The sequence below is a fragment of the Amblyraja radiata genome, chromosome 1 (assembly GCF_010909765.2).
Source record: "Amblyraja radiata isolate CabotCenter1 chromosome 1, sAmbRad1.1.pri, whole genome shotgun sequence".
NCBI lineage: Eukaryota > Metazoa > Chordata > Chondrichthyes > Rajiformes > Rajidae > Amblyraja > Amblyraja radiata.
In genome coordinates this window covers 149,974,817-149,995,744 of record NC_045956.1, presented here as the reverse complement: position 1 = coordinate 149,995,744, position 20,928 = coordinate 149,974,817, and the positions used below count along the sequence as shown (strand labels likewise).

At 45.2% G+C, this 20,928-nt stretch overlaps 1 protein-coding gene across 5 annotated transcripts in view; it reads right to left on the bottom strand.

The window, feature by feature from the left end:
- Positions 1 to 773: 773 nt before the first annotated feature.
- amacr (alpha-methylacyl-CoA racemase) overlaps positions 774 to 20,928 on the bottom strand; it is a 33,342-nt gene continuing 13,187 nt past the window's right edge. For all 5 annotated transcript variants that reach the window (XM_033032691.1, XM_033032659.1, XM_033032670.1 and 2 more), the window contains 4 exons: positions 20,266 to 20,409; positions 17,286 to 17,446; positions 15,588 to 15,774; positions 774 to 1,410 (listed from right to left, as the gene is read on the bottom strand). In XM_033032691.1, coding sequence (XP_032888582.1) covers positions 1,001 to 1,410; positions 15,588 to 15,774; positions 17,286 to 17,446; positions 20,266 to 20,409 — 902 coding nt within the window. In that variant the 3' untranslated portion in view covers positions 774 to 1,000. The remainder of the gene's footprint in view (positions 1,411 to 15,587; positions 15,775 to 17,285; positions 17,447 to 20,265; positions 20,410 to 20,928) is intronic.

The window sequence follows — 20,928 nt, the reverse complement described above, 5'->3', positions numbered from 1 at the left end:
AATCTATGCGATAACGATAAAATATTTACATATTCCGGTAGACATTTCCCCCGTGGAGCTCAAAATCGCCTTATCTGAAAATATCATGCTTTATTTCTCGAGTTATTACTGAAAATGTTCAAAAATATGACAAAAGGTTGAATTTAAAAACGGCTGCCTTTCGCTGATGACGTCACAATGGGTCTGCATGCCGTCTTCCTCGCGCTGCGAGTGATGTCACCCCCCCCTCCCCGACTCCTCCCTCCACCCCCGTTATTCAAAGGACGCCACCGGAGATGAAGTCGGGCCGTGGACTAAACACCAAAGATCATAGCTGAAGACTCTCTCCCCCCTGGCCTCTCTCTCCCCCCCCCCCCCTCTCCTCTCTCTCCCCGCCCTTCTCTTCCCCCCCCCCCCAGCCTCTCAGTCCTCCGCTCCCCCCCCCCGTCTCTCTCTCTACCCGTCTCTGCCCTCTCTCTCTACCCCCCTCCCTCTCTAGCTGCGCCTGCGAGTTGGGGGCGATGCGGCGAGTGGATAGTGCAGGGGATGGGGTAAAAGGAGCGAATTAATAATATTAATATCAAGGGCGGTGGTTAGTGTTAGTGTGTGTGTGTGCGCGCCCTGAGGCCTCTGCACAACCTCCAGTGTTCAGGACAAAACAATCCAAGTCTATTCAACCTCTTGCTGTAGCTAATACCCTCTAATCTAGGCATAATTCTGGTAAAGATGTCTCTTAATTGCAAATACAGCAGGTGGCTGTAATGTGTCTTTAAATATTTGAGGCATAGAACATGTTTAACCTTGGAAGTGCTTTGTGTTTAATAATAAAAGCTTTCTATACAAAAATTAACATGAAACTCAGTCTTTCTGATGTATTTTTGACAGCATGCGAAATAATTAGTTTGCATAGTTGTTTACATCAGCTAACATTTGGTTCAACAGTTTTAACGTGGTCATCAGAATTAATTAGTGATCCAAAATCTTAAATTTTAATTTTAATGGGATAATACACATAAATTCATTATAAATTAGATTTTAATCTACTATATTCAATAACCCCAGCAGACTGCAGGATATTTAGCTGTTCTTCGTTAAAACCATATTCAGTTAATACAAGATGTGTGTGTTCTCCCACTTCTGGGTTTCTCTCCAAGCTGACAGTGGCTGGCGTCCGGGATAGGACAGGAGCTGGCCTGGGACTCACTTGCCCTTCCTTATCTGTGATAAAAGATCCTCTTTCATGGTTATGCGGATAACTGAGAGCTTCTTGGAAAGATAAAACTGGAGTCACACAAGCATCAGTCCGATCAAAAACCTTAATCCACTCTTCTTGACTTTTTGCAGCAAATGCTTTTGCAAAAATTCTCTTCAACTCTGGCCAGTCAGATTGGCTCATCTGAGGGGCAAGGTTGGCAGAATCCAAATCAAGGCCTACAATGACAAAGAAAACCACAGTAGATATAGAATCTGGAGAAGAACTGGATAAGCTATAAAATCTACATTAGGAAATAAACAGTCCTAGCAACCAATTCATATTTCTCATATGACAAAAGAGGTGCACAGAGGTGCACACAATGTTCCCTCCGCAACTCCCCGCTTAACATCCCTTCCCACCCAAACCACCTCCTCCCCGTGTACCTTCCCCTGCAACTGCAGAAGATGCAACATCTGTCCCTATACCTCCTCCCTTGACTCTGTCCAGGGAACCTGACTGTTTTTCCAGGTAAGGCAGAGGTTTACTTGCACCTCCTCCAACCTCATCTACTGTATCTGTTGTTCAAGATGTGGACTCTTATATATCGGCGAGACCAAACGTAGACTGGGGAATCGTTTCGCTGAACACCTTCGCTCAGTCCCCCTGGACCTACCTGATCTCCTGGTTGCTGAACAGCTAAATTCTCCTTCCCATTCCCACATTGACCTTTCTGTCCTAGGTCTCCTCCATTGTCAGAGGCTAAAAGCAAATTGGAGGAACAGCATCTCATATTTCACTTGGGCAGCTTACTGGTATGAATGTTGGTATGAATGTTGATTTCTCCAACTTCAAGTAACCCCGGCATTCCCTCTCATTCTATCCCTCCCCCACCCAAGTCGCACCTGCTTCTCGTTTTCATCCAACTGAAGTTAGCCAACTAACAGCTAACAATGGCCTGTTTTCTTTATCATTATTATTTTCTTGCATATCTTTCATTCATTGTTCTTTATCCCTCAACATCATCATCTATATCTCTCGTTTCCCTTATCTCTAACTAGTCTGAGAAGGGTCTCGACCCGAAACGTCACCCATTCCTTCTTCCCAGAGATGCTGCCTGTCCCGCTGAATTACTCCAGCTTTTTGTGTCTATCTTCGACTGAGAAGGAAGCACTGGTATATGTCAAGCTAATGCGGTTTTATTTTCCTGCCACATTTTCTTTGCTGAAGAATTTATGAATGTCTTAATTGATGCAAATCCACGTGATAGTTAACTGTTAGAAATTTCTGTATTTTACGATTAAAATTTGTACTCAATTTCTGGATAAGAGTTATATCAATACATTCATTCATTTGTTTCACCGCTTTATTTCATTGTAAAACATGTGACCTTTTCTTAATAAAAGAATGTTTCAATAATAGTTAAAGAATAAGACCAATATGTATTAATACTTTCCATTTGTTTTAGACCCTCATTAACTTTTTAACCTAAAATCATAAAATGCACAAACATTTGCAATCTGTAAGAATCTCATTTGGTTGCACTTTTATTTTTGTTAAGAGAGAAATAATTAATTAGTTTCAATGAAATGAGCCAGGCTCCAAACATCAGTAGAATAATGAAGGATTTACACCATGAGGTATATTGGTGCTACGATACCATGGCAATAACATGCATAAATGTCGCTCTTTCTCCAGAAGATTAAGGAAATTCAACATATCTGCATTGACTCTTATCAGGGCGGCACAGTTGCGCAGCTGGTAGAGCTGCTGCCTCATGCCTCAAAAATTGTTCATCCCAGTTTGGCAAAAGAATAAATCAGGGAAGGTAGTGCATCCGTGGATAACAAGGGAAATCAGGGATAGTATCAAAGCGAAGGATGATGCGTACAAATTAGCCAGAAAAAGCAGCATACCGGAGGACTGGGAGAAATTCAGAGACCAGCAGAGGAGGACAAAGGGCTTAATTAGGAAAGGAAAAATAGATTATGAAAGAAAACTGGCAGGGAACATAAAAACTGACTGCAAAAGTTTTTATAGATATGTGAAAAGAAAGAGATTAGTTAAAACAAATGTAGGTCCCTTGCAGTCAGAAACGGGTGAGTTGATCATGGGGAACAAGGATATGGCGGACCAATTGAATAACTACTTTGGTTCCGTCTTCACTAAGGAAGACATAAATAATCTGCCGAAAATAGCAGGGGACCGCGGGTCAAAGGAGTTGGAGGAATTGAGTGAAATCCAGGTTAGCCGGGAAGTGGTGTTGGGTAAATTAAATGGATTAAAGGCCGATAAATCCCCAGGGCCAGATAGGCTGCATCCCAGAGTACTTAAGGAAGTAGCTCCAGAAATAGTGGATGCATTAGTAATAATCTTTCAAAACTCTTTAGATTCTGGCGTAGTTCCTGAGGATTGGCGGGTAGCAAACGTAACCCCACTTTTTAAGAAGGGAGGGAGAGAGAAAACGGGGAATTACAGACCAGTTAGTCTAACATCGGTAGTGGGGAAACTGCTAGAGTCAGTTATTAAAGATGGGATAGCAGCACATTTGGAAAGTGGTGAAATCATTGGACAAAGTCAGCATGGATTTACAAAAGGTAAATCATGTCTGACGAATCTTATAGAATTTTTCGAGGATGTAACTAGTAGCGTGGATAGGGGAGAACCAGTGGATGTGGTGTATCTGGACTTCCAGAAGGCTTTCGACAAGGTCCCACATAAGAGATTAGTTTACAAACTTAAAGCACACGGCATTGGGGGTTCAGTATTGATGTGGATAGAGAACTGGCTGGCAAACAGGAAGCAAAGAGTAGGAGTAAACGGGTCCTTTTCACAATGGCAGGCAGTGACTAGTGGGGTACCGCAAGGCTCAGTGCTGGGACCCCAGCTATTTACAATATATATTAATGATCTGGATGAGGGAATTGAAGGCAATATCTCCAAGTTTGCGGATGACACTAAGCTGGGGGGCAGTGTTAGCTGTGAGGAGGATGCTAGGAGACTGCAAGGTGACTTGGATAGGCTGGGTGAGTGGGCAAATGTTTGGCAGATGCAGTATAATGTGGATAAATGTGAGGTTATCCATTTTGGTGGCAAAAACAGGAAAGCAGACTATTATCTAAATGGTGGCCGACTAGGAAAAGGGGAGATGCAGCGAGACCTGGGTGTCATGGTACACCAGTCATTGAAAGTGGGCATGCAGGTGCAGCAGGCAGTGAAGAAAGCGAATGGTATGTTAGCTTTCATAGCAAAAGGATTTGAGTATAGGAGCAGGGAGGTTCTACTGCAGTTGTACAGGGTCTTGGTGAGACCACACCTGGAGTATTGCGTACAGTTTTGGTCTCCAAATCTGAGGAAGGACATTATTGCCATAGAGGGAGTGCAGAGAAGGTTCACCAGACTGATTCCTGGGATGTCAGGACTGTCTTATGAAGAAAGACTGGATAGACTTGGTTTATACTCTCTAGAATTTAGGAGATTGAGAGGGGATCTTATAGAAACTTACAAAATTCTTAAGAGGTTGGACAGGCTAGATGCAGGAAGATTGCTCCCGATGTTGGGGAAGTCCAGGACAAGGGGTCACAGCTTAAGGATAAGGGGGAAATCCTTTAAAACCGAAATGAGAAGAACTTTTTTCACACAGAGAGTGGTGAATCTCTGGAACTCCCTGCCACAGAGGGTAGTCGAGGCCAGTTCATTGGCTATATTTAAGAGGGAGTTAGATGTGGCCCTTGTGGCTAAGGGGATCAGAGGGTATGGAGAGAAGGCAGGTACGGGATACTGAGTTGGATGATCAGCCATGATCATATTGAATGGCGGTGCAGGCTCGAAGGGCCGAATGGCCTACTCCTGCACCTAATTTCTATGTTTCTATGTTTCTATGGTGCCAGAGACCCAATTTGATCAAATGGATATCCTAAGGATCCTCCGGTTTCCTCCCACATCCCAAACATGTGTTAGCTCGTAGGTTAAATGGGCTCTCTTTATTGCCCCTAGTGTGTAGAAAGTGGATGCGAAAGAGCAGAATGGGTGCTTGATGGCTGTGTTAACTCGATGGGCAGAAGGGCCTGTTACCATGATGTATCTTTAAATGATTTTCTGCAGAAGCACCAGAGAAAGCATCCTATCAGGATGTATCACAATTTGTTTTGGCAACCCAAAGACCAGAAATTGCACAGTTGTGGCCGCATGAATCCATTACATTACTGTCAACACAACATTGATTGGGGAGCAGAGCTTCCTCCAGGCCAAACAAGTTCACCACCATGTCTTCTGCCATGGCCACCAGCTGTTGAATTCTTCACACAACTCAGAACATTTCTAACATTGGCACCAATATTCTACAACCCAAATGCAGCTTGGGCGATTGTTTCCTGAAGAACGGTTCCAACCTGAAAGGTTGGTTGTCTATTTCCCTCCACAGATGCAGTCTGATCTGATGACTTCCTCCAGCACTTCATTTTATCCTCAAGATTTCAGCATCTGCAGTTTCTTGTATCTTCTCTCTAAGTACATTCAATACTTTTAAAATGTAAACCAGAATATATTTTTACGGTTATAATTAAAACCATTATTAAAAATATATAAGGGACCAGATCACCCAACCTGCCACTGCCTGCCACAATGAGCACCAGTGAAAAGCCTTTGTTTGCTTGCTATTCAGTAAAAAAAACTATACATGATTACAATCAAGCCGTCCACAGAGCACAGATAAAGGATAAAGAGTACAACATTCAGAGCAAGATGAAGTCCAATAAAGTCAGATTAAAGATAGTTCAAGGGTCAATAAGGTATATTGGGGATAGACACAAAATGCTGGAGTAACTCAGTGGGCCAGGCAGCCTCTCTGAAGAGAAGGAATGGGTGACGTTTTGGATCAAGACCCTTCTTCAAATTGCACTCTAGCTGATGAGAGGACTGTTCAGTTGTCTGGTAGCAGCTGGGAAGAAATTATCCCGGAATCTGGAGGTATACATTTTCAAACTTTTGTACCTCTTGCCTGATGGGAGGGATTTACCAGAGTGAGACTGATCCCTGTTTATGCTGGTGGCCTTGTGAGGTAGCATGTAGTGTAGATGGAGTAAATGGAAGGAAGGTTGGTTTGCGTGATGGTCTGGGCTACGTCCACAACTCTCTGCAATTTCTTGCAGTCTTGGATGGAACTGTTGCCATACCAAGTTGAAATGCATCCCGCTTCCTGAGGAGACTGAAGAAGGTCCATCTGTCTCCTCAGATCCTGGTGAACTTCTACCGCTGCACCACCGAGAGCATCCTTACCAACTGCATCACAGTATGGTATGGCAACTGCTCTGTCTCCGACCGGAAGGCATTGCAGAGGGTGGTGAAAATTGCCCAACGCATCACCGGGTTCCTCGCTCCCCTCCATTGAGTCTGTCCAAAGCAAGCGTTGTCTGCGGAGGGCGCTCAGCATCGCCAAGGACTGCTCTCACCCCAACCATGGACTGTTTACCCTCCTACCATCCGGGAGGCGCTACAGGTCTCTCCGTTGCCGAACCAGCAGGTCCAGGAACAGCTTCTTCCCGGCGGCTATCACTCTACTCAACAACGTACCTCGGTGACTGCCAATCACCCCCCCACCCCCCGGACACTTATTATTATTTATTCAAATCATTTGCTATGTCGCTCTTCCAGGGAGATGCTAAATGCATTTCGTTGTCTCTGTACTGTACACTGACAATGACAATTAAAATTGAATCTGAATCTGAATCTGAATAAAATGCTTTTCATGGTGCATCTGTAGAAGTTGGTAAGGGTTGCTGGGTACATAGTCATAGAGTGATACAGTGTGGAAACAGGCCCTTCAGCCCAACTCGCCCACACCGGCCAACAATGTCAGAACTACACTAGTCCCACTTGCCCGCATATCCCTCCAAACCTGTTCTATCCATGTACCTGTCTAATTGTTTCTTAAACAAAAGACAATATGTTATTACTTTTGAGATATTTACACTGTATTGATGCATGATAAGGGAATAACGTGTAGTTAAAGGTAAAGCCAGCAAAGTCCGATCAAGGATAGTATGAGGGTCACCAAAGAGATAGATAGTAGTTTAGTTTTGCTCTCTGGTTGTGGTAGGATGGTTCAGTTGCCTGATATCAGCTGGGAAGAAACTATTGCTGAATTTGGAGGTGTGTGTTTTCACACTTCGGTACCTTTTGCCTGAGAGGGGAGAAGAGGGAGTGGCCAGGGTCCGACATCCTTGATTATGCTGCTGGCATAAATGGAATCAATAGAAGGGACATCATAGTTCTGTGCACTGATCCAGGCTCTATGTTTATCTGATGTGCCTATAATACTAATAAACACACCGCTGTTGACCAGACTCCCCACCTTCATTAATCTGTCCTGCCTGTCCTTCTTTTGAACATTCCTTCTGTTCCTTCCAACATCACACTTTCTGCAACTTAAAACCTTTCTAACTTATTCTGTCTGATGTAGTTTCATTAACATAAATGATGGGTTCTTTTTCTTAAGATGCTGTCTGCCCTGCCAAGTGTCCCCATCATATTGTATCTTCATTTTAGAGTTTCAGTAGTTGCAACATTTTTGGTTTTCAATTATGAGGATCTATACCGCTCCCTAGTGGCACAAAGCTTATGCTTACAGAATTACAAAACAGACCATTTAGCTCCTCCCACTATCTTTCTGTTCATTTCTCTCTGCTGTACATCAGTCTAAATGTTATCTGTCAATTTATCTATGAGTAACAAATCACCAGTCACCAGTCTCCTAAATTCCCTTTTCAGTGCATTGGTGATTCTTGTAGCCGTTATCCAAGGGCCCCCACGAGCACAGCAGTAATATTGTCTACTTTGCTAAGAATGGATCAAGGCATCAATATAGTCTTTCCACAGTAGGCAGTTGGCTGGTGCAAAAAAATAACTGCCAAAACTGAGGGTAATTATGCACTGCACATAAAGAGGGCATATGTTGAAGGGCATGTTACAAATAGCACATTCATACTCTGAGCAAATGGAATATGTCAATTTGATTTTGCTTTAATTTGGATCGCACAACCTGAACCTTTTCTTTACTTTCAAAATTCCACTGGTGCCTGTGGAGATCAAGGAGGTGATGTAGAGAATGGAAGTTAGGATTTGCTGAAATAAATGGAGGTATTTCAGGCAGAAATAGCTGACCTGCTTCCTGCCAATTAAGAAAACCCTTTATAGTTGGCTTCTATTCCAATTAAGGGAGGGGAAGGAGGATTTGAGTATTTGTCAGATATGGGCAACTTAGAAAAATATGAGCAGTCACAGTAGACTTTCAAACATATTTCACCATTCACTGTAATTGTGGCTGAGCCTCTATCTTAATATCACAGTCCCAATCTCTCTTCATTCATCTTCGTGCTTTTTGTATTTAGAAGCGTATTTATTAGCAATTTTATCTCCATAGTCTTTCACGGAGACTTCCATAGACTCACCAGCCGCTGTGAAGGAATTTCCCTTTATCTCAGTCCCAGCAGCTGTCCGTCTTTTCATCTCTTTTTTTAATTTTTAGTTAGTTAGTTAAAGTGTTTTTGTTCTGGAGGTCTAGACTTTTTTATGTGGGGGGTGGGGGGGTGGAAGGGGGAAACTATCTTTCAGGGTCCCTACCTGGTCGGAGAGGCAGCTTTTCTCCGGGCTGCAGTTTCGACCCGTCCTCGCGGCCTACCAGCGGGCCTGGAGCGGCGTTTCCTGTCGGAGACCGCCCAGAACCATGGCTTCGGCAGCGGCACAGCGCTGGAGCGCTATCGCGGGCGATGCCTTGCCCGGGTCGCTGCGCTGGAGCTCCGGTGAGCTGAAGACCGCCGAGAAAAACATCGCGGAGCTGCGGGACTGTGGAGCGGCCGGCCGCGGGCAGCGGCGCTGTACTTTACACCGGGAGCCTGGGATCTCTCGATGAGATCGCCAGTAGTGGAGCTCCATCCGGCGCGGCCTTGTTGGCTTCTGAAGCCGCGGCCTCCAGTACGGAAGCGGCCGTTCCAGGTGTCCCAAGCCACTGTGAGGATTCTCCCGACGCCGGAGCACCATCACCCGGCAAGAACGGCCTGGAACATCGGGTCTCCGTGGAGGCAACTGTGGAGGCCTCAATAGGCCCGACTATGGGTGAACTGGGGATGGGGACTGGACATTGTGCCTTCCCTCATAATGGGAACCATTGTGGGGGGATATTCTTTATGTTTAAATCTCTTATTAATGTTATGTCTGTATTCTTTCTCTATGTGCTGCATGGCAAGAAGCATTTCACTACACCTAGGTGTATGTGACCATTAAAATAACCTTTGAACCTTTGAAATGTCTTCCTCTTTGTCTTCAAACTGTGGCCATGGCCAAACATATACAAAATTTTGTGGATGGCCACAAAAGTGGCAAGTAATAGTCATGCACAAAATTGCTGGGCAATGACGATCTTCAACCAGGTAGTCTTAACCACTTGTCCTTGACATTCAGTCTCGTGCCATCAATATTGAGTATCTCATGGAGACCAGTCACATTAATGATGCAGCTCTTAGCCAGGTGAGAATCTTGTCAAATACCTCACCTCCTGAAAGCTCAAGGAATTTCCAACTTCTACATGGCACAGGTTGGAAGTATGGAGTCAGTCCCCTTGCCTGGATGAGTACAGCACCAACTAATTTCAAGATGAACATCATTCAGTACAGTGCGACCAGCTTGACGGGCACCCAGTCAACCATCCCAGTAGCTGCAGTATGTATCATCCACAAACTGTAGTTACTTGCCCAGGCTACTCCAATAGCACCTCCTAAATCGATGACAGCGGGGAATGGCTGCTTTCTGTGTTGCCAGGAAATATAAAGTTATATTAAAGCAGTCAAGGTTTCAGAGACAGATAAACATTTTAACATTAAATAATTTTAGTATTAAAACTATAACAAAATTAACAATTTATATTATTTACTTTGTTTAATAGCCTTACCTCATTTACTTTCCTTTCTTTACTATAATCCTCCAACATCCATTCAAATCAGCAAGCTCACGTCCTGTACCAGTTATCTCACAAAATCAAATTCACCAATAAAACACTGGGGGAACTTATCCAGTAATTTAATAATTCCTATATTAGTACGAGAACCATGGAACTATCAGCACTCGCCAACCGATAATTCTTTGCAAAACCACTCTGCAAAATCTATGCTGCCTTCTCTACTTAATCAGCAATCTCCACCATTATTTTTACTCAAGTTCTTTAGAATATGATTTCATTTCTGTTCAGAGGTCTTACATAGTTTGACACACAACTAACCATATTCTCATTCTAAAAAACTGTACATAAATTATACTCCCATATCCCATCAGGCAAGAGGTACAGATGTTTGAAAATGCATACTTCCAGATTCAGGGACAGTTTCTTCCCAGCTGTTATCAGGCAACGGAATTGTCTTCTCAACAGCTGGAGTGCGGTCCTGGCCTCCCATCTACCTCATTGGAAACATTAGAACTATCTTAACTATTACGTTATCTTCCATTAAATGTTGCACCCTTTATCTGTACAAAGTGGATGGCTTGATTGTAATCATGTATAATCTTTTCTTTGATTGGATACTGCGCAAAAATAAAACTCTCACTGTACCTCAGCACACTTCGTCGGTGGGGGTGCTGCGAGACTGCTGCCCTGCCAGCAGCGTGTTTGTTAATTCTACTTTTGTTGTTGTTTTTAGTGTGTCCAAATGTGTGTTTTAATGTCTCTTGGTGTGCCTTGTGTGGGTGGTGGTGAGAGGGGGGGGGGGGAAAGGGGAAAGGGGGGAACCGCTTTCGGTCGCCTCCTCGACAGAGAGGCGACTGTTTTCCATGTCGCCTCCCTCGCGACCTAACACCATGGATTGGTGTGGCCTTTCCCGGAGTCGGGCCCGGAGCTTCCGCAGCGGGCGCAGCGTGGACTGTTTTCATCGCGGAGCGGGGCGAACCGATGCCGGGGTCGCCAGAAGGTAGTGTTCCGATCGCTGGCCCGCGGACTATTACAGCCTGAAGCCCTGGTCTGCGGAGCTTCTAGCCGCGGACGCGGCGTCCGGTGCCTGGGACACCTTGCTAGGGATCACCGGAAAAGCTCCAACCGCCAGCCTGCGGCCTACAACATCCTGAAGCCGCGGTCTGCGGAGCTTCCAGCCACGGGAGACGTGGACTTACTATCCCTCGCCAGGGATTCCTGCAGAAGAGCTCCGACCGCCGGCTCGCGGCCTACAACATCCTGAAGCCGCGGTCTCCGGCAGGGAAGCACCGATTCGGGACTTGCCTTCCAGATGAGAGATGGCCTGTACATCTGGCCGCCCACAGTGGCGACTGCGGAGGTTTATGGTCCTGACCACAGGGTAACAATGGAGGAGGACTGACTGTACTTTGTGCCTTCCACCACAGTGAAGAATGCTGTGGTGGTTGTTTGTGTTAAATTTTCATTGTGTGTTCTTTTTGATTGTACCGCTGCTGGCAAGTTCATTTCACTGCACTTTATTGTGTATGTGATGAATAAATCTGATTGATTGATTGACTATAACAGTAATAAAATAAACATTTTCAATCTACAGTTATTACAAAACAACTGATCCTCTGATGCACCACAGCAATGTTGTAAGAAGATGGTGGCGGCGCGGGCACATCGCGACGCCCTGTGTCTCCCAAAAATGGGAAAAATTGCGACGATTCCCCTTATATCCATTTCGTACAGCCGACAGGAACTTCTGGACTTCGGTTCCTGCGGCTGCAACAACTTTTTGGGCGATCTCCGACTTCCGTCTGAGCTCATCAGAGCAACAGAGCACCCGACTGGAGACCGCCAGGTGAGCCGCGGGGTTGGAGACCGCCACCCGACCCGCGGTCCTCACCCGACCCGCGGTCCTCACCCGACCCGCGGAGCTCAACCGACCCGCGGAGCTCAACCGACCCACGGAGCTCAACCGACCCGCGGGGCTGGAGTACACCACCCGACCCGCGGGGCTGGAGAACGCCAGGTGAGCCCCGGGGCTGGAGAACGCCACCCGACTTGTGGAGCTGGAGTACGCCACCCGACCCGTGGAGCTCACCTGACCCGCGGAGCTGGAGTACGCCACCCGACCCGTGGAGCTCACCTGACCCGCGGAGCTGGAGAACGCCACCCGACCCGTGGAGCTCGCCTGACCCGTGGAGCTGGAGACCGCCACCCGACCCGTGGAGCTCACCCGACCCGCGGAGCTGGAGAACGCCACCCGACCCGTGGAGCTCACCCGACCCGCGGAGCTGGAGACCGCCACCCGACCCGTGGAGCTCACCTGACCCAGGCTGGAGAACGCCAGGTGAGCCCCGGGGCTCGAGACCATCAGAGCTGCGGGGCTGTAGAACGCCTGCGGAGCCACGGAGACGCAGACGCGGAGCAACGGAGCGGCAGAACACCAGCGCGCACCAAGCCAGCTCAGCCGACCAGAAGCACCAACAGACGGCGACGCGTACGAAAGCACCGCCGGGGACGCAGAGGTGGGTTAAAGGCCAGGTTAGAGCTAGCCCCACAGAGGGTGGCGATTCCTAGCCTTTTCCTCGCCAACGTGCGCTCACTGGCAAACAAAATGGACGAACTCCGGCTAAGGATCACCTCCCACAACTGGATCAAAGACTGCAACATCCTGATCTTCACGGAAACTTGGCTCAACACCGCCGTTCTTGACAGCGCCATCCAGCTAACGGGGCGTCATTTACTCCGAGTGGACAGGACATCAGACTCCGGTAAGACCAGAGGTGGGGGTCTGTGCATTTATGTAAATAAAGCATGGTGCACGGACTCCACCATCATCGAGAGTCACTGCTCAGCTAACCTTGAGTTCCTCTTGGTTAGATGCAGACCGTTCTATCTGCCCAGAGAGTTCACCTCCACTGTTGTGACTGCGGCCTATATCCCTCCTGATGCTAATGCCAAGCTTGCAATGAAAGAGCTGCATACTTCCATTAGCAATCAACAGACGCACAACCCCGAGGCAGCCTTCATTGTTGCGGGTGACTTCAATCACTCTAACCTGAAGACTGTACTCCCCAAATTCCACCAACATGTCTCCTTCCCCACTAGAGTAGACAAGACACTGGACAAAGTCTACACCAACATGGCTGAAGCTTACAAAGCCATCCCCCTCCCCCACCTTGGTCAGTCTGATCACGTCTCATTGTTCCTGCTCCCTAAGTACTCCCCACTCATCAGACGGGTTAAACCAACTGTGAGGACAGTTAAAGTCTGGTCAGAGGAAGTGGACTTCACACTTCAGCAGTGTTTTGGAAACACTGACTGGAAGGCGTTTGCAGCCCAGGCCACCCTTGACTCCCACACGGACATTGATTCCTACACATCCTCTATTCTGGACTTTATAAACTCCACCATCAATAGTGTCACCTCCCTCAAACGGGTGACCATATTCCCGAATCAGAAGCCATGGATGAACAGCGAGGTCAGGCTACTGCTGAAAGCACGGGACACCGCTTTCAGGTCAGGCGATGCTCGAGCCTACAGCTCATCCAGGGCTAACCTGAAGAGGGGCATCAAGAAGGCCAAGCACTGCCATAAGCTCAGGATTGAGGAGCACTTCAACAACAACTCCGACCCCCGACGCATGTGGCAAGGCATCCAGGCCATCACGGACTATAGACCCTCCAACACCACCCCCACATCCAGCGACGCCTCCTTCCTCGAGGAGCTTAATCACTTCTATGGCCGCTTCGACAGGGACAATCTAGAGACAGCCATCAAGGCTGTGCTCCCTGCCGATCACCAACCCCTCACACTCACCCCCTACGACGTATACGTGGCACTGAGTAGGACTAATGCACGTAAGGCTGCTGGCCCTGACGGCATCCCCGGGCACGTGCTCAGGGCCTGTGCTGCGCAGCTGACAGACGTCTGGACTGACATCTTCAACCTGTCACTTGCCCAAGCAGTTGTCCCCACGTACCTTAAAACCACCTCCATCGTGCCAGTGCCAAAACACTCCACTGCGGCAAGCCTCAACAACTTCCGCCCAGTTGCACTTACCCCCATCATCACCAAGTGCTTCGAGAGGCTGGTCCTGGCACACCTCAAAAGCTGCCTACCCCCCACACTGGATCCCTATCAGTTTGCCTACCGCAAGAACAGGAGTACGGAGGATGCCATCTCAACGGCACTTCACTCCGCCCTCTCCCACCTCGACAACAGAGACACTTACGTAAGAATGCCGTTCATCGATTACAGCTCAGCATTCAACACCATTATACCATCTAAACTGATCACCAAACTCGGTGACCTGGGCATCGACCCCTCCCTCTGCAACTGGATACTGGACTTTCTAACCAACAGACCACAGTCTGTTAGGTTAGACAAGCACACCTCTTCAACCCTCACCCTGAACACCGGCGTTCCACACGGCTGTGTGCTGAGCCCCCTCCTCTACTCCCTCTTCACCTATGACTGCACACCTGTACATGGTACTAACACCATCATCAAGTATGCAGATGATACAACGGTGATTGGCCTCATCAGCAACAACGATGAGTCGGCCTACAGGGAGGAGGTCCAGCACTTAGCAGCATGGTGCGCTGACAACAACCTGGCCCTTAACTCCAAGAAGACCAAGGAGCTCATTGTAGACTTCAGGAAGTCCAGGGGCGGCACGCACACCCCCAACCACATTAACAGGACGGAGGTGGAACGTGTTTCTAGCTTCAGGTTCCTGGGTGTTAACATCTCCGATGACCTCTCTTGGACCCACAATACCTCAACTCTGATCAAGAAGGCTCACCAGCGTCTCTTATTCCTGAGGAGACTGAAGAAGGTCCATCTGTCTCCTCAGATCCTGGTGAACTTCTACCGCTGCACCATCGAGAGCATCCTTACCAACTGTATCACAGTATGGTATGGCAACTGCTCTGTCTCCGACCGGAAGGCATTGCAGAGGGTGGTGAAAATTGCCCAATGCATCACCGGTTCCTCGCTCCCCTCCATTGAGTCTATCCAAAGCAAGCGTTGTCTGCGGAGGGTGCTCAGCATCGCCAAGGACTGCTCTCACCCCAACCATGGACTGTTTACCCTCCTACCATCCGGGAGGCGCTACAGGTCTCTCCGTTGCCGGACCAGCAGGTCCAGGAACAGCTTCTTCCCGGCGGCTGTCACTCTACTCAACAACGTACCTCGGTGACTGCCAATCACCCCCCCCCCCGGACACTCCTCCCACAGGAAAAACACTATGTCTGTATATATGCTAATGTAAATATTTATTCAAATCATATGCTATGTCGCTCTTCCAGGGAGATGCTAAATGCATTTTGTTGTCTCTGTACTGTACACGGACAATGACAATTAAAGTTGAATCTGAATCTGAAATCTAGACCAGAATCAAACATTCAACTTTGAATGCAAAAATAATTAAAAACTGCATTGCATTTGAACGCACTATATCAAACTTGCCTTTAATAAATTGCTCATAGAATTGAGGCTCCAGAGCACCAACAGCCATGTACTTTTCATCAGAAGTCTTGTAGGTCTCATAGAATGGTGCTCCTGTATCCAGTAGATTTTCACCTCTTTGCTGACTCCACATACCCACATTCTGTGTCTTCCAAAGCCAGGAACAACAATAAGCTGCTCCTTCGACCTGTTAAATATTAAGGAGTCTTAAAAGCAGAGTTGAAATATGCTAACACAGTGTTTTTGGAGACAGCACAATGAGACTGATCAAATTCACATAGGCTGATGTGAGAAGCTCCATTACAATGCTTACATTTATAAAAGTATAATCCAATCATCCTTCTAAATATATGATTTAAGAATTGTAATGTAAAACCAAACAGGCTTTTTTTTTACAAAATATGGATTTTCAATAACCATAACATTTGCCTCAAATTGTATAAATATCCAAATAGGCATGCTAGGGAATAACAAAATCCATAAGTTTTTCTGAAGTACTATCTTTTTTCCTCACAGGAACAATATGTTCCTCCTCTCTTTCAATAGTCTGATTAATTTCTTCATTAACAGAAGATTACTGAAGCAATTTCAACCAATATTTTTAAAATAATTATATTTAACCCTCAAGAAATCTATAAACTACAGCCCAAGGAAGTAACAGTACTGTGACATAAGCTCAATACGGACCCAGGATCCCCCTAGCACAAATCGGCAGAAGGAGTCAACTTCATTTTAAGCTTTGCATGGAATTCACCATCTCAAATATTTGTGATTTTGGACCATCCGTTCCCGTCCCAATTGTGGCCCGAAACTTTAATACTCAAGTATCTTTGTTCTCAGGACTGTGAAGCAAACAGAGCAAGAGTCGAGAGTATTTAATTGTCATATGCACGAATGATATAATTACTACTTGTTGCAACTTTACAGGCACATTAACAGAACTAAATGACAAGATATGCAATAAACAATAAATCATTAATCATACTAAGGAACTAGACAATAAAATTTAACGTAGTGCCAATTTACAAAGTACAACCTTGTACAAAGGTTCAGGCTTACAGTGCTCAGCCCTTATTTGATCCTGATCATTGGTGCTGTCTCTATGAAATTTGCATGTACCCCCTGTGACTGCATGAAATTCCTCTGGGTGCCCCTGGTTTCCACCCGCATCTCAAAAAAGTACAGGTTATTTGGTCACTGTAAATAGCCTCGAGTCTGGGAACATGTGGTGAATAAATTGTGCAATCATGGACTAGTGGAAAGGTGTGCATTTGGTTAGCACGGACTTGATGGACCAAAAGCCTGTTTCTATGATCTTTATAAAGACAGAAACATAGAAACATAGAAAATAGGTGCAGGAGTAGGCCATTCGGCCCTTCGAGCCTGCACCGCCATTCAATATGATCATGGCTGATCATCCAACTCAGTATCCTGTACCTGTCTTCTCTCCATACCCCCTGATCCCTTTAGCCACAAAGGCCACATCTAACTCCCTCTTAAATATAGCCAAGACCTAATTTAAAACTTAATCAACCAATGCCCTTGCATTAAGACCAAGGTTTCAAGGTTTCAAAGTCTTGGCAGAATCTATGTCTGCAACGAGACCCTCGGCGTTACAATTTTGGGGAAGAGGTTTTCTGTGCTGAACAAATAGCTCACTGTCTGTAACAAGAAATGAATTTAAAAGCATCAGCTCACCATGCTTGCATCAATGACTTGTCCTTTTCCAGATCGCATTCTCTCATATAGTGCTAGGATTATACCCATAGCACACATAACCCCACCTCCAGCAAAGTCAGCCACAACATTTAGTGGTGCATAAGGTTTCTCCCCTTTTCTGCCAAACTTTGACAGTAGACCTACGTTCCAAATAAATGTCATTAGTAAATTCCTTGACAAAAAGATCTCTGCAATAATTTTCCATGAAGTGAATCTGATTATTTTTGAATTCATTCTCTGGATTATAGGTATCACCAATATATCAGCATTTATTGGCGATCTCGGTTTTGAACAGGTAATAGTGAGGTTACTTAATTTCTCTATTAGGAACATAGAAAATAGGTGCAGGAGGAGGCGATTCGGCCCTTCGAGCCAGCACCGCCATTCATTGTGATCATGGCTGATCGTCGCCTATCAATAACCCTGCCTTCTCCCCATATCCCTTGACTATTATAGGGGTACTTTTTAAGTTAATGGGAAAAAATTAAAAGGAGAGTTGTTGGACATGTGTGAGGATGAATGGGTTGTAGGTCTACAGCGAAAGGTGGAATGCGACTAATGAGATTGACTTTGAGCCAATATAGTTCCTATAGGCTAAATGGCCACCTTCTATGTTATTATGCACAAGATATTTTGACTCAGCAACCACAAAGAAACAGCAAAGAACAACAAAGGTAGGATGTTGCTTAGGGATCTTGGAGGCAAAGGCATTTCGATGTGTCTGCTGGTCTTATCCTCCAACAGGTGAAATTGCGGGTTTGATGTTGTGTAGAAATCTGTGGGAGATTTTGCTGGATATTGTATGAACACCACATTCTGGCCTTCTAGAAGGAGAAGTTAAAAAGCCAAATTGAAAGGGTGCTGGAACACCAAAATAAAAATCTTGTGGTGGAAATAGTAGCCATCTGCAGAGAAATAGTTAACATTTTAAGATGACAACTTTATCAGAACCGCTCTATTTTGCTCTACGCTAATGCTGCCTGTCCTGCTGAGTATTGCCAAAGGTTTCAGTTTTACATAAGGAAGAATTTCTTTAAGTTATGGAGGGTGTAGTGAGTAGGGAGCTGCAAAAACACCCTTCCAATCAAGGGGAGAGTATTGCATTGAACTTTTGGTCTTTAAAAGGATAAAAATCAATGTTTCATGTTAGAATTAAATATGAATAGCAGATCACTTTTAATAAATGTGACTGGCTACTTCATGTTACTCTTTGCTTCACTGATAATATTGTATTCATTTTCATTTGGACAGTTCGCAGCACTTATAAAAGAGAGAGCAAAGACAGGCCACTATGAGATGTATTCTGGCGAGCTGGTATGTGTGGGGCCAGGGAAACACGTGCTTCTCCTTACTCCATGAAGCAATATATTATGTTTATCGTTTGGAATGATCTTCCCCAATTCATTGAAGAGCCAGGTACAAGGAACTGCAGATGAAAATAATACACAAGGTGCTGGAGTAACTCAGCGGGTTAGGTAGCATCTCTGGAAGACATGGACAGGTAACATTTTGGGTTGGGGTCCTTCTTCAGACTGATTGTAGTGGAGGGGGTGGAGGAGGAGAGAGACAGCTGAAAGAAAGGTAGAGGAGAGACAAAGCTTGGTTGATACAGGTGACGTTTATTTTTGATTGGCAGATGGGTATACAAAGACGCAAGATAAAACGGAGATGGAAGATAAGGAGATATGAGTGAAATGTGAAACCAGATTAAGGGATATGGAGTGAAGAGGACGAGGAAGGGAAAGGGGGGGAGGGTAGTGGGATAATGGGAGAAATGGGTATGTATCCGGGTGGCGGACAGGGAAAGGGGAAGCACAGGAAGAAGGCGGTACCAAAAATTGGAGAATTCAATTGTTGGGCTGTAAGCTAATAAAAAGGAACATAAGGTGCTTACCCTCCAGTTTGCATGTGACCTCACTGGCAATTGGGGCAGTCCAGAAAGATTGGTATGAGAATGGTGAGTTTAAATGATTAGCAACCAAGAGACCAAGCAGGCCTAGGCAAACCAAATTGTCTAGTGAAACTGGGGCCTGGTCCAAAATTGATCTAAAGAAAGCCACATCGGGAGCACCAAATGCAGCAGATGAGGTTAGAAGAGGTGCATGGCACTCCAACACTTTGTGTTTTGATTTTCTGTTTAAGGGCTCTTTGATTGGTTGTTCACCACCAAATAATAATCAGGAACAAATGCACTCTTCGAACAGCTCCCATTACAACTCCACCAGTTTAATACCACGTGAGTTTCCTGCTCATTTCCAGCAAATAAATGAATCGGTGAAATGCTTTACCAAACTGCTTGTGTAAATAAGATCATAACTTTTCTGCAGTTATTTCAAGCTTCTACCTATCTAACAGTGTCCGGTGGTAGAAGTGAAAATGGACCTCGATATTTGTTGATTTCGATTCCCAAGATAAACTGTCACATTTTTTTTGGTTATTTTTCACAATGAGATAATCAGAACAAATTATGAAAAAGTATATCTATATTAAGGGACCATGACTGCAAATCATTTTCTGGCAAGAAAACAATGAATACAGGTACTAAGAGTAACATAATTTATTTTATCCTATTCCATTTCAGATTGCAACTAGTTGCAATAGAAGTACGCATCACTCCTTTTTTGATATTCAATCCACAAACCAACTTCCAAAAATTGCTTGAGTAAATATGTGAGTTTTAAAATTTGCACTTCATTTAGTTGGATTTTTCAATTACAATATATTGGTAACAATAAGACCAAGGTTTTAAGGGAAATAATAGTTAAAAATTAGAAAAGGTTCAGCAAATGCAACCCACAGACCTATCAGAAAAACATTTTATTTAAATCTTTGTTTCCTGTTCAAAATCTGCTTCACTTTTAAAAAGATAGTTTAATGAACCCAATAGAAATGGATTAATGTTGACTAATTTCTCCTAATTCTAATTATAATAAAAATATTATTATTAATTGAAAATTACCCGAGACAGCAATAAAGTTGATATCATGGCCAGCACTTTTGGAATATGGTCCACTTTGTCCAAACCCAGTCAACCTGGCATAGATAAGCTTTGGATTCCGTTCAAGTATAACTTCAGGTCCAAGACCCAGCCTCTCCATGACACCTGCAAAATAGATACCAGTTCAGTGCACTTTTCCTATTATGTTATTCAAAGAAAAGCCATAGGCAAAATGTTCTACAAGTGCCAATACATGGCTTTTTGGTGCAATAGATACAGATTTAATTCAGCATTCCAAAATACATGTTTGAAAAGAAAACCATAAATTTGGGCCTGCTCTAAAGTAACAGAGCATCAAGCTTTACTGAATTCCAAAAGAAAACAGAATGGCCTCTTTCAGTCTTGTTAACATTGCTGGGGTCAGACTAAGGAAAGCTGTCAAAGTATACAGCAAGATTTCGATCAGCAACTGAAATGGGCAGATAAATGGCAGATGGAGTTTAATCTGAGCAACTGTGAGGAATGGCAGTTTGTGAAGAGTAAAATATACAATTATGGATACAACATTGCTGTACAGTAGGATCTTGGGAACCAAGGCCTTATAATGCTTGAAGCGCCGGAGACCAGGTTCGATCTGAACTACGGGTGCTGCCTGTACGGAGTTTGTACGTTATTCCCATGACC